We start from the raw sequence: 27,058 nt of genomic DNA, 5'->3' as shown, positions 1-27,058 counted from the left end.
AAAGATGAAGTTCTGGCCAATGAGATGTAAGTAGAAGGATATGTGGCTTCTCTGCTAGGAGAAGCTAAAAAGGTATCTGAGGTATATCCTCACCCTTTGTGTCTTCCTTCTGTTCTTGGAATTCAGACGTAATGACTGGAGCGCTAGTGGTCATCCTGAACTATGAGAACAAGGATCACTCTAGAATTGGCAGGGAATTAAGCCAGAAGAATCGTGGGTTGCTGAGGACTGAGAAGTTACCACATCAGCCCTGCATTCCCTACCCCCCCACCCCCGACAGCTTTTATGTGAAAGAGAAGATGCTATCTAATGAAAGCTACTATTATCTTGGGGCTTCCTATCACTTATTCACCAATCCACAGAGAAAATAAACAGCGATCCAAAGACACAGAAGCCTACAAATGTAGTAGTATGAATCTAAGTAAATCAATCAGTAGATTTTTTTTTTTTTTTTTTTTTAGATTTCTATGGAATTTTATACAATGAAGTTATTTAACAATTGCACAAGAATCTGTATTTATGGAGCACTTCACAATTATTTGTTCATTAAATCTCATGACATTTCTGGCAAGTGGGTCCATTCCATTAGTATAGCCAAGGTCACTGAAGTAGGGAGTTGTAAGGGAACGTTCTCAAGGTTGCACAGTCAGGTGCAGCTGGTCAAGGACATCAGAATCCCTGTTCCCATAGTCTTGAGTTACAGCTGCAGGGTAGCAGTTCAGCTCCCTGTTGGCTCCGTCCTTGAGGTGAGACAGGTCAGGGGGCATAGGTGTGGAGGTGAGTGGTGAAGGCAAAGGCTCCTGGCAGTGAATCAAGAAGTGCCAGCATTTGGCCAACACCAATGTGTTAGCTTTGTAGCTGGAACACACCCCATCAGCATGTCAATATGTGCCTGTATAATGAAAACACACATCTGTGACAGAGCCTAGTCTGAAATATGCACAACCATTACATCTAAAGCTATAGTTCTCAGCCCAGGCTGCAATACCTGGGGTGCTTTAAAAATAAACCAATGCCCTGGATCAATTAGGTCTGAACCTCCAAGACTGGGATTTGGACAAAGATATGAAAGAACACTTAAATATTTGAAACATTAAATATTGTCTTTCCTTTTCTTTCCAACATGCCTGGTTTTTATGGGAATCTGCATCTGCGGGTGAGCTTTGGAGGCCAAGACTATGAACACTGAGCTGTAAGTGGGCTATTGCATGATCTAGCTCTCGATGTTGTACAGTGCAGTCTGCATTGAGAGCTGCTCTGCACTGCGACACAGCAGAATCAGAGATGCAAACTGCACCAGATACTTCTGCTCCATCAAAGCCCAATAGGAGGAAGCAGTGAAAAGAGAAGAGAGAGGAAGATGGTCAGGCTAACTTACCAAACCAAAAAAAAAAAATATATATATATATATATATTTGCTTGCCAAATACCAATTTCAGAATCTACTGGTTCAGAATACTCTACATGCAAGGCTTTCTTGATGGCTTTTGAGCAGTGCTGCAAACTGTAGTCCCCTGGGAGAGGGGGGTAAAAAGAGAAGGAAACAGAAAAAAAAAAAAAACGGTAGATGTTGACGTGCTGCCCCGTGACTCCACATCCTGTGGTTCTAGCATAGCAGAGGGGCCCAGCGGGAAGAACCTAGTCCACACTGTGTATTCCAGATGATGAAATTCAACCAAACTGGGATGACATTTGTAGTTAGTTTTATTTAGAAATGCAAGCGGACAATTTGGTTCATGAAGGCCTTGGTTTAAATGCATCTTAGCTGAAAGTGCTGAAATTTTCTGCTTAGCCTTTTGTTAACTAAAAGAAGTCCAAGTGCTCTCCTTATAAACGAATACAGAGAAAGGAGGGATTCTAAGGCAAGAAACAGCTGAACAGCTTAAGGTGGTGCTAAATGAATCAATGCTGAGTTACTAGGGATTATTCATAAACATCGCAGCCGCACTACCTACCCCCCACCCCCGCCTCCGCCGAACACCTTCACTGGAACACACTATACATCGATACCTACGCTGTTTTCCTTCACAACCAAGGAAAGCTGATCAATTTTCTGTAAGAGTTCTTTCTCTATCCGTTCTTGTTCCTGTTGCAACCAATTCCGTGCAGATAAAATCTCATTACTGAGTTCCTCAATCGTCCCTTTAAATCTAAAATCAGAAAATTAGCAAGTTAGATGTAAAACAACTATAAAGTTATATCATACAACCTCAGTCTCCAGCTATCAAATTTCTCATAAACGTGTCATCATGAACCTTGGCTCCCTTAGAATTACAAGCTTATCTTCCCTTAGAATTGCCCTTAGCACTAAACTGGGGGTGGGGTTAGGGGGCAGGGAAGGAGTATACAATGGACAGGCACCTGATGACACTTCCTACCAGTGAAGAGCTGATGGGGTGGGTGTTGAGGTGTTAACGGTGACACATGGCCACCCAGGTGCTCATCTTTGCCTTCACGGGGTCCCCAGTGCTCCTACCTCAGAGGACACCCTTGTAGCCTCCTCCCTTTCCCCAGGCTCTTCCTCATTTTCCCTGTTATCTCCCAGGCCCGGAGCCTGACTACCTTTCTCTTGAATGTTCTCAAAATTGCTCTTGCCCCATGCAGATATTTCCTAAATTAAACCAAAAAGAAAATTGAAAGAAAACCACCCTCCATTCCGCTGGTCCTCACCCTTTCCAAATACCTTGAAATAACACTCCACACTGCTACTTCCCCTTCATTTCTTTCATATTAATTTTATTATGAAATGGAATAAAAGTAGGAAAGAACATATGACTTAAATAATAATAGTAATAATAAAATGGACACCGTGGTATAAGATCCTAATTATCTGCTATATCTGTTTTTCTCTTCTTTCCTATTAAGAAATCCTCAGATGTGAGCTGTGTCCATGGCTGGCTGACCAGAGACTACATCCCCAGCCTCTCTTGCAGGTAGGTGTGGCCATATGACTAACTCAGGCAATGGGACACATGCAAGAGTAGCAGGTACAACTTCCTGGGTCATGCTACTATAAAAGAAGCTTCTGGGCCTTACCTGGGCTGGAAGCCAAGCAAGCCTGCAGCTCAACCCAACTGTGGAGCTCATCCTGCAGCCCCTGCCTGACCAGGAAGACTGTCCACAGAGCACCACAACTCTAATGCATTCACTTATTCTAACAGTGTTTTGATATAGTCTTTAGAGTTTCTCTCTATAAGATCATAGCATCTGTAAACGGATAATTTTCCTTCTCTTTTTCAGATTTGGATGCCTTTTATTCCTTTTTTTTTTTTTCTTTTGCCTAAGTGCCCTGGCTAGGACCTCCAGTACTATGTTCAAGAGAAGTGGGGAGAATGAGCACCCTCCACCTTGTTCCTGATTTTAGAGAAGTTTTCAGCTTTTCACTGATGAGTAGATATTATCTGTGGGCTTGTCATATATGGCCTATATTATGTCAAAATACATTCTTCCTATACACAACTTGTTGGGAGTCTCAATCCCAAAAAGGATATCAATTTTGTCAAATGCTTTTTCCACATTATTGAGATAATCGTATGATTTTTTAAATCATTCATTTTGTTAATGTGGTATCTCACATTTATTAATTTGCATATATTGAACCATCCTTGCATCCCAAGGATAAATCCCATTTGATCATGGTGTATGATCCTTTTAATTTGCTGTTGAATTTGGTTTGCTAGCATTTTGTGGAGAATGTTTACATCTATGTTCATCTATTGGCCTGTCTTTGGTATCAGGGTAATGCTGGATTTGTAAAATGGATTTGGAAGTGTTTCCTCCTCTTTAATTTTTTAGAAAAGTTTGAGAATGATTGGCATTAATTCTCCTTTAAATTTTGGTGGTATTCATCCATGAAGCCATCTAGTCCTGGGCTTTTCTTTGTTGGGAGGTTTTTGATTAGTTATTCAGTCTCCTCACTTGTTATTGGTCTATTCACATTTTCTGTTTCTTCCTGATTCTGTCTGGATAGGTTCTATATTTCCAGGAATTTATCCATTCCTTCTAGTTATTGAATTTGTTGGCATATGACTCTTCATAGTAGTCTCTTATGCTCCTTTGTATTTCTCTGGTATCAGTTATAATGCCACTTCTTTCATTTATAATTTTATTTATTTGAGTCTTCTTTTTTTTCTGGATTAGTCTGCCTAAAATTTTGTCAATGTCGTTTATCTTTCAAAAAGAGAAAAAAACAAACCCCAACAATTACTTTAACTAATTTTTCCCATTGTTTTTATATTGTTTACTATGTTCTATTTCATTTAGTTTTAGCCTAATCTTAATTATTTCCTTCCTTCTTCTACCTTTGTGCTTAGTTTATCCTTTGTTTTCTAATTCCTTGAGGTATAAATTTGGTTGCTTATTCAAGGTCTTTCTTTTTTCTTAATGTAGACATTTATTACTGCAAACTTTCCTCATAAAAGTGCTTTGGCTGCATCCCCTAAGTTTTGGTACATCTGTTTCTATTTGCATTTATTTCAAGATTTTCTAAATTTATCCCTTTTGATTTTCTTCGACCCATCTGTTGTTCAAGAGTGTGTTAATTTCCACATATTTGTGTATTTTCCAATTTTCCTCCTTTATTGATTCCCAGTTTCATGCCACTGTGATCAGAAAAGGTACTTGATATGATTTTGATCTTTTTAAATTTTTAAGCCTTGTTTTGTGACCTAACATATGAGCTATCCTAGAGAATATCCTGTGTGCACTTAAGAGTATTGTATTCTGTTACAGTTGGATGGGAAGTTCTATATATGCTTGTTAGGTTTCTGGCTGGACAGGGCTTCTTCTTATGCTCTGAAATCAAGGAGTGGGAGGAAACTCTAGTTGGTCTAGATGGTCAGATGGGCCTACTTGCTGGGCTCTGCATTCAAGCAGGGCTGCTGGCTGGGGTCCCTGGCCAGGTGGGGGTGCTGGGCTAGGCTACATGATCAAACAGAGCCACTAACTGCACTGGGCAATTACCTCTAGTTGGCTGAGGTCTCAAACTGTGTTCCCTGGCTTAGGCAGTGCTGCTATTTGGCCTCCATGATTAAGGGCTGCCAGGGGACCTCCACAATTGCACCCAATTGAGTGGGATCCCAAGCTGTGCTTCCCAGACAGATGTTGCTACTGGCCAACTTCCAAGCTCAGCTGGCTTCACAATCAGGCCTCAGGCTATGCTCTATGGTTGGGCGGGCTCGGAGTAGCGCTGCACTACTGAGGGAGGTACTGGCCAGGCTCCCTGGTCAGGTGGGGCCAGCAGCTGGACCTCACAGCTGGGTGGGGCTGGGAGCTGTGTTCTGTGATTAGGGAGCATCATGGCATGGACTTCACGGTTAGATAGGGCCTTAGGCTATGTTCTGTTTTTGGGAGGGGTTATTGGCTGAGTTCCCTGCTTGAGTGAGGCTGTAGGCAGTGCTCAACAAATAGGTGGGAGCAGTCTGGGCTCCGCTTGCCAGACGGGGCTGTCAGCTGGGCTCTGCAGCTGTGAAGTACTGTGGGGTGTGCCCCAAGGCTGCCTGGGGTCACTATTCCAGCTCCCTAGTCAGGTGTGGCCAGAGGCTACAGCTTTTATCTTCAATTATTATATTTTCTAGAAGTTCTCTTTGGTTGTTTTCAACTCCAGCTAATCATTTTTTATAATCTCTCATTCCTTAGTCATACTTTCAAAATGTGTGTGTGTGTGTGTGTGTGTACCCACAATACATATACATCCCATACAAACGTATGTACACACACATATACTTATTTTATACAATAATTCCCATATATGGAGTATTTAGACGTCTGATTCCACTTTTTCTTGTTTCTTTTGACTCTATCGCTTATGTAGCTTTTTTTCCTTGTTTTGTTTTACAATTTCTGATTCTATGCTCGTGTTCCTTGGAACTTCATCTGCCTGTGGGAAGCCTTGAAGACTATTTGCATTTGTTTATACCATGCATCTCAGGCCACCACCAAACAGGATCATTCTCAGATTAAATTATCCACTGTGGTTTTCAAGTTGCTTGAGTAATGTGAATTCTACCTCTGAAGCGATAAAAAGGCTGTTTTGTGGGGGCAGTTGCCTGGCTCAGTAGGTAGAGCATATGACTCTTGATCTCGGGGTTGTGAATTCAAGCCCTGTAGGGTGTAGAGCTTATTTTTTTTAAATGAATGAATGAATGAATGAATGAATGAATAAATAAATAAATAAATAAATAAATAAATAAATAAATAAATAAATGCTGGATTGTCGTCCTGGATTTTCAAGGAATGTCTTTTACGCCTTTACTTAGAGCCAAGATTTAGACAGGTGAGTTTTCCTAGGCTCTCTTTGTGGAATGGGCTTTTTCCCTAGCTCACCAACCAGGGTTTTACCTACTGGGTCTCCAATCTGACCTTCTGCTCCAGGCTTTGCCGCCTCTTCCCTGTGAACTGCCTTTGTGTCTAGACTTCTAGACTTTAAATTTTGTAGGAAGAAAAATAAAGATGTTCATGTCTGCTGACTAGTAATATCTCCTAAGGAAGTAATTTACAGAGGAAAAAATACCAAGATGTTTATTTTTTTTTCCTCTGTGATAGAAAGAAGAGTATTGAAGAGATTTTTCAGTACTTGGCAAGTTTGTAGGATCTATGAGAAGTGGTGACATAACGATTACATAAATACAGATAATTAGAGGAAAAGAAACATGCTTTCCATAAGAGAATTCCTGTTAACTCAGCAACCACGCTAAAACAGCATTAAATTATGGTACAATGAGATGTAAGAACCAGGAGAATGATTAATTTAAAATTTCCACAAATCTCTAACACAGATCTGCACTGAAATCATCTTTAAAAAATATATTAAGTCAAATATATACATATATAAACAAATGTATATGTGTATGTATATATACACACTCATCCATACACATGTACACACACATACACGTATATAGTGACTACTGGCTCTGCTTTGGCAGGAAAATGCAAAGCTCATAAAGATTCATGATAGGAAAAGATGCATGGTTTTATGACTGAGCAGAAGGGCAGATGATGTGTTTTACTGTGGGCAAGTACAGTTTAAAGCATCACTATAACAAAATGGGAAAATATAACAATCATAGGGTGCCCACTGGATAGCTCCCAATCACACTAGTGCACACCTCTCCCACCTACACTGCTGCAGCAATGCCCCCAACTGATGTTCCCACCTCTGCTTCAGCTCCTTGTGATCCATTTTCCAATTGTATCAAGTCCATTTAAAAATAATATACAAATCTTATTCTATCACCCCATATGCCTCAAACCCTCCAGTGGCTCCTCACTGAGCTAAGGCCAGAGACAGAAGCCCCGCCCATGGTCTACAAGGCCCTGCTGCAAGCCCACCTCCTCTCCGGCCCTCGCTTCCCCTCCATTTCTGTTCTAGCCACCTTGGCCATCTTGCAGCTTCTGGGATGCCACACTCCTCCATCCCAGATGTTCTTACCCAACTCTTTACCTAGGAAATTCCATTCATTCTTCAGCTCTTACGTCAAGCATTGCCTCCTGAGGAAGGAGGCCCTACATCCAGGCCTCACTCTCAGAGTGCCACTATATTAGCTTCCTGTGGCTGTGGGGACAATTTACCCCCAAATTTGATGGCTTAAAACAACACATTTATTCTTGTTCTGGAGGTCAGACGTCTAAAATCAGTTTGATTGGACTAAAATAGAGGTGCGAGAAGAGGTGGTTCCTTCTGGAAGCTCTCTGGGGAGAATCATTGCCTTGCTGTTTTCCACACCTCATGGCCACCTGTGTTTCATGGCTTGTGTCCTCTTCCCTTCCTCATCTTCAAAGAGCATCACTCTTTTTTCTTCCTCCATCATCACATGCTCTTCTCTCATGACTCTGCCTATCCTGCCTCCCTCTTGGAGACACTCCAGGGATTACATCGGATCTCCCTGGTAACCCAGAGTAATCTACCTATCTTAAAATCCCTAACCATGGGGCACCTGGGTGGCTCAGTGGATGAGCGTCTGCCTTCAGCTCAGGTCGTGATCCTGGGATCCAGTCCCACATTGGGCTCCCTGCATGGAGCCTGCTTCTCCCTCTGCCTATGTCTCTGCCTCTCTCTCTGTGTCTCTCATGAATAAATAAATAAAATCTTTTAAAAAATCCTTAATCACATCTGCAAAGTCCCTTTTTGCCATCTAAGGTAATATATTCACAGAGACTAGGATGTGGTGATATTTGGGGGACCATTATTCAGCCTACCACAACCATGTACCTTTCCTTCAAAGCAGTAATCACCATTAGCAGTAATATAGCTGACACTCGAGTCAGTATTTGATTATTGCTCATCAACTCCCTAGACTATAAACTTCACAAGGATAGGAACAGAGCCTGTTTTTCTTAATTTCTGGATCCTCAGCACTCAACATATATTTACTGATGAATAGATAATTATCTAACAACTAAAAACAACAATAAGGAATGTAAAGTGGCAATAGGCAACAAGGAAATTTTTTCCTCTTAACTTCCATTACTGTTTTCACTTTGTTTTGTGCAATAAATAAAAATGAAGAGGCAGAAAGCTGTACTATTGAATAGGCTTCTTCAGAACTTTAACCAAAAAAAGAAGTTTGTAAGTTGACTACTTACTTCGTATCCAAAAGCTGAAGCTGGTGGTTACTGTCTCTGTGGGACATCTTCAGTTTGGTGCTTTGCTCTGATATTGACAAGTCCACTCTGTTCAAAAGCTGAGAAATCTGTGAAAGAAGCTTTGCTTGTAATATCACATCTCATTTTCTCAGAGGTAATCTCAGATAACATTTAAGTAAGCTATATTCTAGTTCATGACATTAAGGTTCGATATAATTTAATCAATTCATTTAGGAGCTTACTTTGTCTTTCCACTTCCATTTCCTATCATACACACTCATCAAAAATCAGGACCAGGAACACTGCCAAAATATTCATTACACTCTGAGTACTTAACTTTATAGTTCTCTGCTGAGCAAGCCTACTTCCTGCCCGGGACCACTATGTCCACCTACTGGCACAAGATACAGTTTGTTTGGTATTTTTTACCTTGGAATTTCTACCACAAATGTGCTGGCTAGTCACAGAGAATGGAACCCTCATCATTTACAAATACAATTAAGGTCCCAAATTTACCTCCCTATCAAGTTGAGTCACCAGAAAATAGAATTTGTAAATTATATCCCTCCTACTCCTTTTTTTCACTATCTACCCCCTTGCATTATCTTTCTACTAAAACTTAATATAAAACTAGTCCTATATGAAATGTGCTTACTTGTGAAAAATTATGATGTTCAATTGTTCCTTATATAGAAACTCATGGGGACGCCTGGGTAGCTCAGTGGTTGGGTGCCTGCCTGGGTCGTGATCCCAGGATCCGGGATTGAGTCCCACATGAGGCTCCCTGCGAGGAGTTTACTTCTCCCTCTGCCTATGTCCCTGCCTCTCTCTCTCAGTCTGTGTATCTCATGAATAAATAAATAAATCTTAAAAAAAAAAAAAAAGAAATTCATGGAACACAATCCAGAACAAAGAAAAAGTATGTCTTTTTTTTATAGATTTCTATATGTATTTTACTTGGTGTGGCTACTGGGAAGCTTAATATTTCCTAAGCATTTATTTTCTGATGTGATCACTCTATCCTCATTCTTTGAAAAAAAAATTACTAGACTTGTTGTTTTGTTGTTTTCTTTTGCATGGCTTTATAGTATCTGTGTTTTTCACGTAAGTAGATTTAGATTTTTATTGAATCTATTTTGGACACAAGTACTTTTAATCCAATAGATTGACCAGATGCCCTATTTTACTGGAATGGTCTCTCTTTACATGAATAATGGCAAGTAGGGCAGATACTGTGGGGCAAATCTTAGGAGACAGGCCCCTTTATGGCAAAGGGAAACTTTAAAGTGACCAAAAGCAAACTGTGAAATGTCAAGAATTTTGCTTTATGAAATTGATCTGTGAATTTCAAGGTGGAATACTCTAAAATTCACCAGCCAGCCTACCTTCTAGCTTTGTCTGAGTTCTTTCCCACAACAGACTGTGATGAAGTAGCATGAGGTCCAGTACAGTGACTATTTTCTGAACCAAAAATTGGGACAAGGAGCATATAAAAGAAAGTCTGATCACTTACCCTACGCCAGGAGTAGTTTTGGAGCTATAATTTAGAATTTCTGAAATATATTAATTGTTTTAGGAATGAGGGAAAAGAATCTTTAAAATTAGGACTGTGGGCAGCCCAGATACCTCAATGGTTTAGCTGCCTTTAGCCCAGGGCGTGATCCTGGAGACCCGGGATCAAGTCCCACATCGGGCTCCCTGCATGGAGCCTGCTTCTCCCTCTGCCTGTATCTCTGCCTCTCTCTCTCTCTCTCTCTCTCTCTCTCTCTCTGTCTCTCATTAATAAGCAAGTAAAAAAAAAATCTAAAAAAAATAAAATTAGGATTGTACCAAAAATCTTGGTGCTTTGCTTGCCATACTCCTGTAGGGCCACTGCAGGGAAACAGAGGAAAGCAAGAAGCAAGGAAAAGAATGGCACATACTGGGTGCCCACGCTGGTTTCTCCAAACCACGTTATTCTTAGCTAACACAAATTAACTACTTTAAAAAGGCTACCGGAAATAGGCCATACCTGTCCCTCTGCGTCTTTGATTTTCGTCTCCAAGATAAGTTTGGCCGCCTGCTGTTCTTTGTTCAAGTGCTGGAGCCCCTCGTAAGTTGTTTTGTGCTCTGCAGAGAGTCTGGCTATGCTGGCATCACATCTGAAAATAATAAAGCTAACTCTTATTAAAGTTTAAAAACAAGCACTGAGGCCTCTTGACATACTGTAAAATGCATGACCCCACTCAACAAAACTGTACTATGATGACTGATTATTTTACACGGAAGATCAAATGAATACAGAGAGCTACCTTCATTATGGTTTTTAAGTTAAACCACAGGGGTGTTGCTTAATAAGAGTAGGAATGTGACCATCAAAGTAGGAAAGGCTTTGCAAAGCCTTTCATAAGTACAAAACTGAACGTGCAGTGAGAGCTCAATGACGAAAGGCTTACATGATGTGCTGGATGTGGCCTGTCACTCTTTGGTACCACCTCCATCCTTTCAAGTGCTTTGGGTCTTCTTTGGATCTCAGAGGCAACGTCTACCACATTTCAAAGAACTACTCCAAACCTTTTACTGCATTGCCTATGAGGTTGTATGCTTTGAGTGGGGTCCAGAACAGGAGAAGGCTGTGCAGGTTGTCTAAGCTGCAGTGAGGCTGCTCTGCTCCTTGGGCCTTAAAACTTGGCAGTTCCAATCGTGCTCGAAGTATCTGTGGCTGTGTGGGAGATTTCTGTCAAACCCTAATAGGTGAGTCACAGAACAGCTCCCTAGGAATATGGAGCAAAGTCATGTCCCATTTCAACCCAAACATTCTGCTATGAGAAGTAGCTATTGGCTTGCTACTGGGTTCTGGTAGAAACTACAGCCTAAGCATGGGATTCGGTAACCATACAATCTGGCCAATCTATCATGAGCACCAAGCTATTAAGGCGGCATATGAGCAGCATGCCATCTTCAAGAGGGAGGGATACATAGATGGCAGGCTTAAATAGGTCCCAAAGGCATAAGTAAATTGCACGAGCCCAGACTCCCATGGTATAAACTCTTGCTACTGTCAACCTTCCTTCAACTCATACATATGGGCTCCTGAGGAGTTCCTGATGACCAGGTGGACTGAAGGAGGAAGAATCAGGCCTGGTTTACAGAAGGCACTGATACCCTGACCCCTTCCAGAAGAAGATTTAAAAGCCCACTCAGGAGTGGCCCTCAAGGTTATCAAGGAAGGGAAACCCTCACAGTTGGCAGAAGTTCAAACAATGCATCTGAGGATTTGTTTTGCCTAGAATAAAAAATGGCTGGGTACTCATGGCCATTGGCTAATGCAAGAGACATAGAAGAAAGATATTGGAGGACTGATGAAAAGGGGAAAGGTTTATAAAATGGCTCGCTCAGAATTGACAGAGCAGAGCATTTTTGTTTCTTGCGAATGCTTTCGGTATCAAAGGGGTAGAAGCCTAAAAACTACTTCCCAGACAACCTTGTCAGCTGGGTTCTGATTTATATCCCACCAATGAGAGGCACTTATCTAGAGAGGTGGAGAATCCCTTATGTTCCCCTGGCAGGGATGAGCAGATAAGTAGTAAACTTGCACAAGTGAGGTTTATAGCCACCTCCAGGTACTCTCCTGGAAATCACTTACTTCCATGTTACACGCAGCTAATATCATCAATGGCTCCTTTCTGTGACTCTTCTACATCCTACTGTCCTGGGAGCCACTAGAAGTTTCCTTCCCTTTGCTTCCTTAAATCTAAATGGTTTTGTAAACTCTAATTTCCTAGACTAAACCCCTTCCTGTTAAAATACTTAGAGTGGTTTCTGTTTTCTCGACTGAATCTTGATGCATATATAGTTATTAAAATTTTACAAGGAAGTGAATAAAATATTAACCAACTATCTCTAGATAATGTGTGATTTTTTAAAATTCTTCATTCTTTTATAAATTGTACAACTTTTCTGCAATATATATATAATGTTCTGATCAGAAAAACAATCATATGAAGAAAATATTTCAATCAACGGCCGTGTATAAAGAATGCATGACAACTTCATTGAATATGCACCATCATACCATCTTTCCCTGGGCTCCCCATGAAGCAGAAATGAGGCTGGAGCAGAAGAAACCCAGAGCTAGAGAAATGTGGATAGAGTCACTGTCATGAAAGTGAGGCCAGGGTCAAGGCAATATACAGCAGAAGTAGAGAGGCTGGAGTTGGAACCCCACATCATAATTCAGGCATTCAGTCAATCAGTATTTGTAGAATGACTACTATGTGTCACACACTAGTTACACAAAATGAGGGCATAGTGGGAACATTTTTCTTCTTCAAGACACATACCACACAATCTAGAAGTTAAAAAAAAATTCTCATGCCACTACTGTAATACTGTTATTCAGCTTACATGTGTATTTTTTCTATTGTTAATGGAGATCTAACATTTTGTTTTTGTTCATTATCCCCCCCAACTCAGACAAAGAAGCTCAGAAGACTGGGAACTTGCTGAACAAGTCATTATAAACGCACTTGAAGAACAAGATTGAAGAAATACAGGTTGAAGAACAAGCCTGTGACCGCTCATGGTTTCAGTAAGTCAGCAATCTATGATCTTCCTAAAAGCACTGGGAATGTGTTCTTTAAGATGTATATCTGCACTGGGGCCTCAAAAAGGTTCCCTAAATGACTAAGCATACTGAAAAGGATCTCACTCACTAAAATATATCAAGTATTTGCAACCAACTATCAAAAACAGCATATTAATTGATAAAGGTTAAAGTATAAATCCCTCTAGAAGTTTGAAAAAATGAAATATTGATCTATAGTTTATAAGCCATGAATAAAAATGAGAGGGCATGCCAGTGCTTGGTAGGCTTTCTAATAAGGTAGAAGATTTAACCAATTTACTAATTATTTTGTACTAAAATGTTGTGAATTAAAACTACTACCTGCTTGGGGATTACTGGGCGGCTCAGCGGTTTGGTGCCTGCCTTTGGCCCAGGGCATGATCCTGGAGTCCCAGGATCGAGTCCCACATCAGGCTTCCCGCAGGGAGCCTGCTTCTCCCTCTGCCCGTGTCTCTGCCTCTCTCTGTGTGTCTCTCACGAATAAATAAAATCTTAAAAAAAAAAAAACCTACTACCTGCTCATGTCAGTTGAACATGGTAGACTCAACACATGCCCTCATTTTGGCTCCCTCCTGAAAACCTTCAAGATGACTCCAGATGAATAAAAAAGGTATAAATCCAAAAGGACAAAAAAGAATGGGGGGAAAAAAGGTATGGGAGAAAGTAGAAAACAGACAGATGGTGCAGAAGATGGAGCAAAGCATATGTTTTGCTACAGCTGGTGCTGTAAGCTTGAAGGACTCTATATCTGAAAACCAACAGAAGTAAGAAGAAGTTTTAGTTTCCACGGGGCAAGATGGGTGAAAACCTGCTCCACTTGTGACAGAACATAGGAACCAGGGTAACAAAACCAGAGACCTGAATGGGGCTACACCATCTATAGAGAGCTCAAAAAAAACCAAAAGCAAAAACAAAAACAAAAACAAACAAACAAAAAAAAACAAATGAAAAACCTGGATCTACAGAGTTTAAAAGAAATATGTTTAAGATGCCAAAAAAAATCAAAGACAGATTAATATATATCAAGAGTTATTAAACAAAAATAGGCAGAGAGGAAAGAACAGGTGGACAAAAGAAAAATGAGAAATCCTAGAAGTAAATCACAGCATCTTCACAAGCTTGACTAACTCTAGACCGGACATGACTGAAGACAGAGTCAGTGAGTTAGAAGACAACAGCAAAGAGCTCACTTGAAAGGCAGCAAAGACAGAGATTCAAAACATGGAAAAATAGCTAGGAGACAAGGAGGATGCTAACATAAGTGAAAGAGGAGTTGAGAAGACCCCAAAGATGGAAACGGAGAGAATTGCCTCTCTTAGGCATGAGTGCTGCCAGTTTTCTAAAATTGAAGAAAAACATGAGTTTTTGAGTGTTCGGCGACTACATAGTGGGATAAGTAAAAGTAAAGAGAAAATAGGGCTTGGTGATAACAAATGATACAGATAACATTTTAAAAAGTACCAGAGACCAAAGACAGGTAACCTACCTACTGTAAGACTGACAGCCCACAGTAGGTGTCAGAAGATACCATAATGGTGGAAGTGGAAAAACACCTTCTTAGGATGGAGGAAAAATAACATCTCATCTAAGAATAAATGCAAAATAAAGACAGAGATAGTTTTAGACATGCAAACATTAAGAAATGTATCACCTACAAAGCCCATACTAAGAGTCACTAGATCATGTACTTCAGTAAAAGGAAACAGTACCCAGGGACACCCTACTGGCTCAACTGGTAGAGCATGCAACTCTGGATCTTCAGCCTGTAAATTCGAGGCCCACATTGGCTGTAGAGATTACTCAAAAATAAAATCTTAAAAAAAGAGCCCCCAGCGAAAGGAGTGGGATGCAAGAAACAATAGTGAACAAACTGAGATCATTGGTAAGTTTAATGTTTTGGAGACTGAATAAAGTAAGTTACCAGCTCAATTATTCCAAACTTAAAAATCTTTTCTTAGTCCTGACATTTACCTTAAACTGAACAACCTAACTCAGTCATTTTGTTAAAATGCTATAATCTTTATTGGAAGTAACAGGAAAAAAATTAATGGGACAGATATTTTGGTAAATATTGACTTAAATGCCTAAAATTTTTTTTTAAATGCCTAAAATTTTTTTAAAAGATTTTAAACAATCTGACAAAACTGCATATATGCATTTAAATTTTTTTCAGTATCCATAGACTCAATGTATACAATTAAGCAATAGTTATGCTATTCTTCTGTATTGGAATCCTTTTTTTTTTTTAATTTTTGTTTATATATCTGAGAAAAAGAGAAAATCTCAAGCAGACCACCTACTGAGCACAGAGCCTGATGTGGGGCTCAGTCCCACAACCCTGGATCACAGCCTGAGCCGAAATCAAGAGTTGAACAGTTAACTGACTGAGCCACCCAGGCACCCCAGAAATCTTTTTTTAATATGAATTGAATGCCCAGTGTTGGAGAAAGTTTGTAGATTCAAGCTACATCACACACTACTGTTGGAAAAATAAATTTTACAAGCTTTCTAGAGGGTAACTTGGCAGGATATACCCCAAATCTTGAAACATAAATATATTTCTATGTGCCTTTCAATCTAGGTATTAACCCCAAAGAAACAAAGCTGTGAGAAAAAAAGGCAAACTAAACACAATTCTGTACATGTATAAATTTCTGCTATTTAATTTGCTGTTATTATCTATCTATCTACTTATTTATTTTTAACAGAGAGAGAGAGAGATAACACAGGCAGAGGGAGAGGGAGAAGCAGATTCCCTGCTGAGTAGACAGCCTAATGTGAGGCTCGATCCCAGGACCCTGAGATAGTGACCTGAACTGAAGGTAGATGCCTAACCGACTGAGCCACCCAGGTGCTCCAACTTGTTGCTGTTTTAGAATATAGACCAAAACCTATTAAAATCCCCAAAAAGGGTTGCTCCTTACCCTCTAACTTCCAGCATCATCTCACACATTTCTGTCCCCTTCCCTCTTCAACCAGCCACACTGGTTCTATGCCAGAGCTGTGAACTTACCTCACTCTTTCCTATTTTGTTCTTTGTCTGGAATGTTCTTCTCTGACCCGCTCCTTGGTTAGTTACTATTCATCCCTCAGAGCTAAGCAAACAAGTCTCTTCCTTAAGGAAGCCTTTCCAGAGCCCCTAGAGATTAGGCACACCAAGTATACACTCTAAGAATGCCCCTCATATCTCTTTTGCTGAATTTCTTATAATTAAGACTTTTTGTTATTGTTATTATTTTGGATCTCTTACTCATTTTTTCATAATATACTCTCTTCATTGGCTTGTGCATGGCTCACTTTATTTAGTTAATTATTTTTAATAACTGCTCCCATGAAAGTAAGCATTTTGAATCTTGTGTCATCATTCCCTTGTTTTCCCATTAAGAAAATTAACTGTAAGCCAAGAAACAGACTCTTAACCACAGAGAACCATCTGAGGGTTACCAGAAGGGAGGTGTTAGGGTGGAAGAGTGAAAGAAGTGATGGGGATTAAGGAATGCACTTGTGGTGATACAATACTCCCACTAGCAATATATAAGATCTCCTAAGAAGCTACATCCTCTTTAACGCTTGCCATCTTCAGATATTTCAGATGCCAATAAACTGGGTGAAAAAACCCACAGTATTTTGCTGTGTTTTTGAATTTTCATTTCCACATCAACTACAGATGTTAAATCTCTTCACACATTTATTGACCATATGTTTCTGCTTTGGTAAAAGGTCACTGACTTCTCTTACCCATTGTTATATTGGATTGTTTGCATTATTCTTATTAATTTGCAGGAAGTCTTTATATGTTCTTAAACTAACCCTTTACCAGCCAAGATCTTCCTCAGTTTGTAACATCTCATTTTCATTTTCAAAGGGTCTTTTGAAGAGTCATGTTTTAAATTTTAAGGTAAGCAAACCCACCAATGCTTTTCATGCCAAGAAGAAATCCTCCCCTACCTAAAGGTCTAAAAGATGTTCATCTATATTTTTCTGTTAAAAGTCTTTAAGTCTTATTTTTAGCATTTGGGCCCTTTACCTATCCAGGGTTGATTTTGTATCTGGTATGAGATACGAAAATTTTTTCTCTTTTTTGACAAGGATAATGTATTTTTCAGCTCCATTTATTAAGCAACCCCTCCTTTCTCCACTGATCTGCTATGCCATCTATAACATATATCAGAATCCCACACACCTGTGGTTCAATTTGTGCACTCTCTATTCTATTCCATCGTTCACTTTCTCTATCCCTAAGCCAAGAGCATATAGTTTTGTAACAAGTCTTGCTATCAAGTAGGGGCAATTCTCCTTTCCTCAGTCATCTTTGGAAGTGTCCTGGATATTTTTGACTCTTAACCCCTAGGTATAAACATTAGGGTCATCTTAACAAGCTCAGTGTAACACTCTGTTGGGATATTAACTAGAATTTCACTGATTCTGAAAATCAATTTGAAAGAATTGATATCTTTAAAAATTTTAAGACTTCCTACCCTTGCATATAATATCTATCTCCATTTACTTATGTTTTCTTATTATTTCTTAATCAAATTTAAAAATATTTTCCCCAGGGATCCCTGGGTGGCGCAGCGGTTTAGCGCCTGCCTTTGGCCCAGGGCGCGATCCTGGAGACCCGGGATCGAATTCCACGTTGGGCTCCCAGTGCATGGAGCCTGCTTCTCCCTCTCCCTGTGTCTCTGCCTCTCTCTCTCTCTCTCTCTCTCTGTGACTATCATAAATAAAAATTTAAAAAAAATAAAAAAAATATTTTCCCCACAGAGGTCTTGAACAATTTTTGTTAGATTTCTGCCTAGTTATTATATATTCTCTGATTTTAAACATGCTTTCTAGTTATTTGCTATTGTTTTATAGTAAGAAAACTGACTTTTGTATATTAATATATCTACCCACCTTAATAAGTACACATTAACAAATCAAAAGAGAAGAATACCTGACCTGAATGGATACAAAACACACTTGGGAAACACCAATACAAATTTATGAATTCTTAGTGAATTAGGAATGTAAGAAAGCTTATTTAATCTGATAAACCTATGTTTTAAAAAAAATTAGACCAGGAGTGCCCTCATGGCTCAGTAAGTTGAGTGAGCAACTCTTGGTTTCAAGTTGAATCATGAAACTCAGGGTCCGGATCGAGCTTCATGTCAGGCTTCTTGCTCAGTGTAGAGTCTGCTTTGGGATTCTCTCTCTCCCTCTGCCCCTAACCTTGCTTGTGCACTTTCTCTCTTTAAAATAAATAAACCTTAAAAAAAGAAACACTGGAGCAATTCAAAATGGAAAACCACTGGAAGAATTTCATTAAAGTAAAAAGAAAGATAAAGATGCCCACAATCACATCTATCTTGGAGGGTTTAGCCATTGCAAAATGACAAGAAAAAGAGACTAAGGATTCAAGGATCAGAAAAGAAGAAATAAAATTGTCATTATTTATAGATGATATAATTTCTATAGAAAACTCCAAATATCTACAAATAAATTATTCAAATCATAAATGAAATAAAATAATTGTTTTGCCATAAGTTGTTTGATGTCTGTCTTCCCTACTAGAAACAATACAAACTGCAAGCAAGAGGGATGATATCTGCCCTTTTCATCACAAAAACCCTAATGTCCAGTTCATTGCTATACATGTAGCAGAGGCTCAATAAATATTTGTGAATGAATAAATATAAAGAATATTTACTATGTATCACACACTGTGCTAGATCCTTGATACATATTACTTCATCTTCACAAATCATCCCCATTTCACAAATGATGGTTAAAAACACCACCAAATACAGACCCTTCTTTTTTGAGTTCATAATTTTTTACAAAATATTATTTAAATCATATGTGGGGGGATCCCTGGGTGGCGCAGCGGTTTGGCGCCTGCCTTTCGCCCGGGGCACGATCCTGGAGACCCAGGATCGAGTCCCACGTCGGGCTCCTGGTGCATGGAGCCTGCTTCTCCCTCTGCCTGTGTCTGTGCCTCTCTCTCTCTCTGTAACTATCATAAATAAATAAAAAATAAACTTAAAAATAAATAAAAATAAATAAAAATAAAAATAAAAATCCTATTAAAAAAAAATAAAAATAAATCATATGTGGGGACATCTAGGTTTGAACATATTATGAAATAAAAAAAAATTATAAAAAGGCTTTATTTTCCAATCCAAACACAGCTTACTGGGTAGAAACTGCCAGGTATCACTACATCAGACCAGTTCTGTTATCTTTGCAAAGCTGTTTGAGGGACAGGCTAAGTTTGAAAAAGTTATTCGGAAAGGTCTCCAAATTATCATGTCATTAATGGCTTACTGATTTTCACTAGCTATAGTCTGGCTTCAATATTATTTCTCAGTTGGAAACAAAAATACTACAATGTAAATTTCCATTAACACCAAGGAGTAGTTACATACATTAAATTATGGCACCCACATGTAGCAGAACACTCCATATCCAAGCAAGTAGTATGCTAGATCTATGTGTATACCTGAAGAAAACCCACAATATATTGTTATGTGGGAGCACTTAAGTTGCAGAATAACATATATAATACTTTGCAAAATTAAAATCACATTGTTAAGTAATTGTTTTGATGCAAATCATATTACTGTCATAATAAATTATTACCTTATGACTATGTATGAGAAAATTCTAAAAGGATAGCCAGCAAGCTGCTAACATTAATTATCTGTAAGGGGTAAAATAAAGCAAGGGCTTGGTGAGTTTTCTTTCTTTTTTTTTTTACATTATATATTTCATAGTGTTTCTGAACTGTTTATTACTAGCACATTTCACTTCTGTACCTTTATAAATAAGAGAACAACCAGCAGGGGTAGGGGGAGTGCAGGGTAGGATACCAAAGCCTGCCATCAGAAAACATACACAAGTGAATCAATTCTGGTTTTCTTATGTTAAAAACAAAGTTATCCTTACTCTCAAATATTTCAGAAAAAAACTTACATAAGAAAGGGAAATAGAGTAAGCCTCAGGCTTCTAAATATAGCTGTGTGCATGGCTCAAGAGCTTTAATTAGACAAGAATTCACAATAAATCTGACCAATTGCTCTGTTTTATCTCAATGTTATATTATAGATGAACTGATAATGTAGTCATTCTAAAATTTCCCTTTTCAGATCTTTGGATAGCTATCTCCTAGGTGCAGTTCTTGGTTGTGGTCATTGTGTGTCAGAGTAACTTTTCACCTGGTTCAGATCAATGGTGGGGAGGTGGTCAGAAGTTCATCAACAGAGTTCCAAAGGTCTAGCCACAAACCTGAGCAAGCAACATGCTTAAGCAGAATATCTCTTACAGCTTGTGACATGGTAGCTTAGCACACCAAAGGCAGTGACATTTAAAACATTAAGTTGTTCATATTCCATCTTATAATTACCTACATATATAATAATTCATATATAATACTTTGCAAAATTAAATCACATTGTTAAGTAATTGTTTTGATGCAAATCCTATTACTATCATAATAAATTATTACCTTAAGACTATGTATGAGAAAATTCTAAAAGGATAGCAAGCAAGCTGCTAACATTAATTATCTGTAAGGGGTAAAAAATACACACACACACACACACACACACACACACACACAATTAAGCCCTTAGAGGCTGGCAATAATTTAACTGAATCAGAGAATCAGATTGTGGTGCAATTTATGTTACAGGGCATTGTCCAAAACAGTAGAGGGGCACCTGGGTGGTGTAGTCAGTTAAGCATTCAACTCTTGGCTCAGCTTAGGTCATGATCTCATTGTTGTGACTTCATAGTCGTGAAGTCAAGCCCTGTGTCAGGCTCTGTGCTTAGCAGAGATTCTCTCTCCCTCTCCCTCTGCCCCTCCTGCTCATTCTCTCTCAAATCAATCAATCAATCAATCAATCAATCAATCAATCTTTAAAAATAAAAAACAGTAGAGCAATCTACCAGCAACTAGTGGAGCCTAAGAGCTGGGTGTGATACCTACAGAGGCAGACAGCTTAATAAAAGTTCAGGGAAAAGGGCACCTGGGTGGCTCAGTTGGTTAAGCATCTGATTTTGGCTCAGGTCATGATCTTGGGGCCCTGGGACAGAGCCCTACTGGGGGGGGGTGTCCATGCTCAGCAGGGAGTCTACTTGTCCCTCTCCTTTTCCCTCTGCCCCTCCCCCTGCTCATGCATGCTCTCCCTGTCTCAAATAAATAAATAAAATATTTTTTAAAAAAGACCAGGGAAAGAGACAGTCAAAAAGAGTCTTGTTACAGCCACTGTCTTCACAGGGTGAATGTGCACCAGACACTTTCTATTGCAGGGGAAACAGACATCACTAAAATAATCCAGCCAAGTCACTAAACAAACAAATAACAATAAAAGCAAGCAGCAAGTAGGGACTGTCAATATCCAGTATCCAGAGATGCCTGGGTGGCTCAGTAGTTGAGTATCTGCCTTTGGCTCAGGTCGTGATCCTGGAGTCCTGGGATCGAGTCCCACATTGGGCTTCCCATATGGAGCCTGCTTTTCCCTCTACCTATGCTCTGCCTCTCTCTGTGTATCTCTCATGAATAAATAAATAAAACCTTTTTAAAAAATATCCAGTACCCAGGACTGCTATATTATCTAAAATGTCCAGTTTTTAATAAAAATTATGAGAGATGCAAAGACCCCAGAAAATGTGAACTGAACACTGAAAAAAAGCAGGCAAAAGAAACTGCCAGTGAGAGGGAACAGGTGTCTGATTTAAAAAGACACAGACTTCAACGCAGCCATTATGAATGCAGGATGATAAAAGAAATAGAGAAAACATGCTTTAAGAAGTAAAGGAAGGTATAATGATAACATCTCATCAAATAGAGAATATCAAAAAAGAGAAAGAAATAATTTTTGAGAAGGATCAAATGGACCCAATCAAGAAAATGAAAAGAAAACCCTTAGAATGGGGGAAACTTTTTCAGCTCAGATATCTGATAAGAGAACTGAAGTTAGAATATATAAAGAACTCCTATAGCTCAATAATAGAAAGGCAATTAATCCACTTTAAAAATGGGCATAAGATCTGACTAAAACAGTTCTCCAAGGAAGATGTACGAATGACCAATAAACATGCTGAATGATGTTCAGCACTATTAGTCACTAGAGAAATGCAAATCAAAACCACTAGATGCTACTTCACACCCACTAGATTGGCTCTCATCAAAGAGACAGACAAGTGTTGGTGAGGAAGGGGAGTGATCAGAGCCCTTGCACAGGGCTGCTGGCACCATAAAATGGTGCAGCCACTTTGGAAAACAGCCTGGCTGTTCTGTTCCTCAAAAGGTTAAATATAGAGTCACCACATTACTCAACAATTACACTCCTAGGTATATATATCCAAGAGAAATGAAAACATATGGCCACACAGAAACTTGTCTGTGAATGTTCGTACAGCTTATAAGAGCCAAAGATCTTTAATCTGCTAATGTCCAATTTCTCTATTTTCTCCTGTACACCTGGACTTGCTTACCTTGAGGGAACTTGTGCACCTGCCTCAGTATATGCAGCTATTTCTCCTCTAAGGCTCTGACACCATGAACACAGACCTCGTAGAGGAAATTGGAAGTGGCCTCTGAGCACTGGACCAACTGTTCCAGTAGAATAGGAAACCTGAACTCCCTTAGCTCTGCTTCAGGGGAAAGGGGAAACCCTATGAGGAAATCCTGTTCAGAGTGTGCCACTCTTAAGGGGGTAAGGATGTCTCTCACCTCAATGGAGAATTATAGGGGAAGCAGCAGGGCCTGTTTCCCATCAATGGCATCACCAATGAAACCATAAACACTAGAAAAATAAAACCTGAAATAAAAGAGCAGCCTTGTAATTTTTTTTAAAGATTGTATTTATTTATTTGGCAGACAGAGAGAGCACGAGCAGGGGGAGCAGCAGGCAGAGGGAGAGGGAGAAGCAGCCTCTTCATTAAGCAGGGAGCCCTCCATGTGGGGCTCAATCACAGGACCCTGGGATTATGACCTGAACTGAAGGCAGACACCCAACCAACTGAGCCACCCAGGTGCCCCAGCAACCTAGTAATGTAATACTATCACTTAAAAAGTTCATACTCTTGGGGCACCTGGGTGGCTCAGTCACTTAAGCATCCAACTCTTGATTTCAGCTCAGGTCATGATCTCAGGGTTGTGAGATCAAGCCCTGTGTTGGACTCCACACTCAGTGGGGAGTCTGCTTAACATTCTCTTTCCCTCTCCCTCTTCCCCTACCCCCACTTGCATGTTCTCTCTCTCTTTTAAAGTAAATAAGTAAATCTTTAAAAAAAAAAAAAAAGTCTATACTCCTCTATACTCCTCCAATTCAATGCAAGAAAGCCAAAACTTTGCTAAATATTTTTTTCACCTAAGTTGATTTCAACAATCAGTCTCATTAGCATTCCAGGGGAAAGACACAAAATAAAGCAAAAATGGGGGGGGGGGTGCTCACAACCAATGTTTGTGATTGTTTCAGAGTAAAGTACTTGTTACTGAGAAGGAACCTGGCTGGGTAGGGAAGTTAATAAGAAAATGCACAGGAGGGATGCCTGGGTGGCTCAGCGGTTTAGCGCCTGCCTTCAGCCCAGAGCGTGATCCTGGAGTCCTGGGATCGAGTCCCATATCAGGCTCCCTGCGTGGAGCCTGCTTCTCCCTCTGCCTGTGTCTCTGCCTCTCTCTCTGTGTCTCTCATGAATAAATAAATTTTTTTTAAAAAAATAGAAAGAAAGAAAATGCACAGGAAAAATGCGCAATACCTGGAAATATTTCAAGGTCATCTCTCCAGTTTCCTGAGGATAATTTCACTGCTGCTTCCCTTGTGTAATAAGTGCTCTCTCATGCTATGAGCTCTCTACATGCCATGCCCTGTGCTAGGCCTCACACATACTCTCCCCCACCAAATCTTCATCTGCAACTAAAGTATACAGGCAGATCTTCAAAGGTTTCCAAAAGTCTCTCCTCTGCCCTCTAGTCTGAAGCCCTTCTAACTCCTCACTCTTCTGAGAGGTATTACACAATGGGGTTGCTTTTAAGCCAACCACCACAAAAAGGATTTGAGTTTTTCAGTCCTGTTACAGTGATTTCCTAGATCATTAATTCACCCAAACAAACATTTATCGAGTATCTACTGTTTTCCAGATATTTTTCTATGCACACACATTACAAAGATAAAAGATAACATACTCAGCCCCAAGACGGTGAAGACAACAGAGAGGTTCAATAGAACAGAATAACAGGGGAGCTTGGGAGAGTGGGGTACCAGGAAAGACTTCCTGGAGGAGGTGACATTTGAACTGAACTTGAAAAGCTGACTAGAAGTCAGAAAAAAGGGAAGACGAAAGTCATGCTGTGTGTAAGAACAGCATGTGCAAAGATACAAATAGGAGAGCACGGCCCATTCAGGGAATAACAAGTCGCTGATCACTGTTGGAAGTTATAGCACCAGAGTTGAGAGAGAGAAGGAGGTCAGTGGGGGAGAGGGGTGTGGTTCGTCACCTAGGGTGGTACTAAAAAGACTGGAGTTGACCCAAATGAGAATAGAAAACCACACAAGAGTGGCAACTAGGCCTACATTTAATTCATGGAGCCCTCTGCTATGAGACTGATGTTCATCCACCAGATCCAAACACACATGCCTCGCATCCAAGGTCCTTCATGTGTTATCTGCACAAATATACCCCCAACACTACCTTCCTCTGCTCCATTGAAGCCTTGGACCATGTGGGTCCTGTTCTTTTTTCCATCCAACCTCATTTTCACCTCAGTCTGATTCTAATTGCTTATTGGCTCCGCTGCTCCTGTGTAGACTTGTGCTTGACTCTTAACAGCAGCAGAGGGCAGAAGAGGCTCATAAATATTTTAGAGATAGTGCATTTCCAACAAGTTCTTGGGTGATTCCAAAGCTGCTGGTCCACAGAGCACACTTTCAGTGGTAAAGGGCTGGAACAGCGCCTTTTATACTATCTGAGATCTCTTTTCTAAATTTCTAATCTATCATAGACCAGTATTTTCAGAAAACAAAATAAAAATAAATTACAAGGAAATGAAAATTTTAAGAGACACACTTTGTATCATTGGAGTCAATGAACATAATACTTCCCTGCCAACTTACACAGGTCAGTTCCACTCTCTCAACACTACCCTCCAAGAACACAACTCCAACTGTGGCAACATAAGAAATCATGGCATGCTCATAATCAGGTGTAACTTCTACCTTAGAGTTTACAGGCAAAGGAGGGGAATGTACTAGAAGGATGTGAAGAATCTGCTTCGGGGCTTTGTGAATATATACTTTGTGAAATGGAGTTGATGAAAAACAGCCTTTGATGGATACAGTCCCATACATCCCACCATGTACCTTGCCACTCTTCCCCGAAGGTCTCCCAAACCAGAGAGCTGACGCATCTCCAAAGTCTTTAAGGCAGAATTAGTTCCATAGCTGATGTTGTCCCGGGCCCGGATCTGCTCCTGGAGTACCTGGGAAAAACAAAAAAAAAACCACCAAGGGGGTCATCTGAGAATTTACATGCTGCCACAAAAGCATTTTATACTTTTGGCAAAAATAAGAACATTTAACTCCATTCATAAGAGATTCCTTTTTAGGGGCACTTGGGTAGCTCAGTCAGTTAAGCATCTGCCTTCAGCTCAGGTCATGATCCTAGGGTTCTGGGATTGAGCCACACATTGGGCTCCCTGCTCAGTGGAGACCCTGCTTCTCCCTCTGCTTCTCCCCCTGCTTGTGCTCTCTTTCTCTCAGATAAACTAATTAAATTAAATTAAGAAAAAAAATTCTAAAAAAAAAAAAAGATTCCTAAGAGTCACCTGATATACATGTGTACAGAGTACCAGGGGCTTAGAGACCTCAGAGACCTCACACAGACCCAGTCCCTTAACCTACCAGTAAAAACCCTGAGACTTGGATGTCACTTGGAGACCCCACTCCCACCATCACCCTCCAACTACTGCTGCAGGACAGGGCAAAGCTCAGACTTGGACTAGTGCCCTGGACATTTGCTATTACAGGTCAGAGCTCTTTCCACCACTCCAGGCTGTTTTTTGATAGCCACTGCTTTAGGTGAACTTTCCTAAATCTCTCAGGAAGCAATAAATCAAGAGCAAGCAGGGACAAGGATGGCCAGGAGTTGTCAAACAGGTCCAAATTCAGTTCTTCCTGCTGTATGATCCTGGGCAAGTGTGTACAAAGTTCTCTTAGCTTCCTTATCTTCATCTGTTAATAGTAATGGTCACTGTACTTTTTTTTTTTTAAGATTTGATTTATTTATTCATGAGAGACACAGAGAGAGAGGCAGAGTAATAGACGGAGAAGTAGGCTCCCCATGGGGAGCCCAATGTGGGACTCGATCCCAGACTCAGGGATCACGACCTGAGCCAAAAGCAGATGCTCAACCACTGAGCCACCCAGGCGTCCCGGTCACTGTACTTTTAAGGGAATTGTGAATGTTACACAAGGCAATGCATAGAAAGCACTTAACAATGCCTAGCATGCAGCAAAGACAGCAAATACCAATCTCCTTCTAGTACTGATCTGATAAGAGCATTCATGCTGGAATGGCAGCCAGAATGGTGTCCCTTAGAAAGGCATTCAATGACAGCAGAACTGCTTGAAGATCGGGTGGCCCAACAGCAGCATGGCCTCATAGAGCATCCATCCTGGGAAATCTTCTATGGAATGATGGAGATGGAGATGGCGAGGACACCCCTGGTGTTTACCGAGCGCGTGCCAGACAGCGAGCCTGGGGCTGCACTGCACACTGCCGTTCACCAAATCAAACCCACACTCTCGGGGCCCCTGTGTTATGGGCCGGGATTGGGATTGAGGGTCAAGCAGCCAATAGGATACACCCAAAGTCGCATGG

The 27,058-nt window shown here is 40.2% G+C and overlaps 1 protein-coding gene across 3 annotated transcripts in view; it reads right to left on the bottom strand.

Moving 5' to 3' along the window:
• The window catches only part of FAM81A (family with sequence similarity 81 member A), a 77,675-nt gene that overhangs the window by 8,847 nt on the left and 41,770 nt on the right, over positions 1-27,058 (bottom strand). For all 3 annotated transcript variants that reach the window (XM_072738648.1, XM_072738649.1, XM_072738647.1), the window contains exons 4-7: positions 25,540-25,658; positions 10,598-10,727; positions 8,587-8,693; positions 2,015-2,150 (exon numbers count right to left, since the gene is read on the bottom strand). In XM_072738648.1, the coding sequence (XP_072594749.1) occupies positions 2,015-2,150; positions 8,587-8,693; positions 10,598-10,727; positions 25,540-25,658 (492 nt within the window). The remainder of the gene's footprint in view (positions 1-2,014; positions 2,151-8,586; positions 8,694-10,597; positions 10,728-25,539; positions 25,659-27,058) is intronic.

Source organism: Vulpes vulpes, chromosome 15 (genome assembly GCF_048418805.1).
Source record: "Vulpes vulpes isolate BD-2025 chromosome 15, VulVul3, whole genome shotgun sequence".
Classification (NCBI taxonomy): Eukaryota; Metazoa; Chordata; class Mammalia; order Carnivora; family Canidae; genus Vulpes; species Vulpes vulpes.
This window is presented reverse-complemented; position numbering and strand designations above follow the sequence as displayed.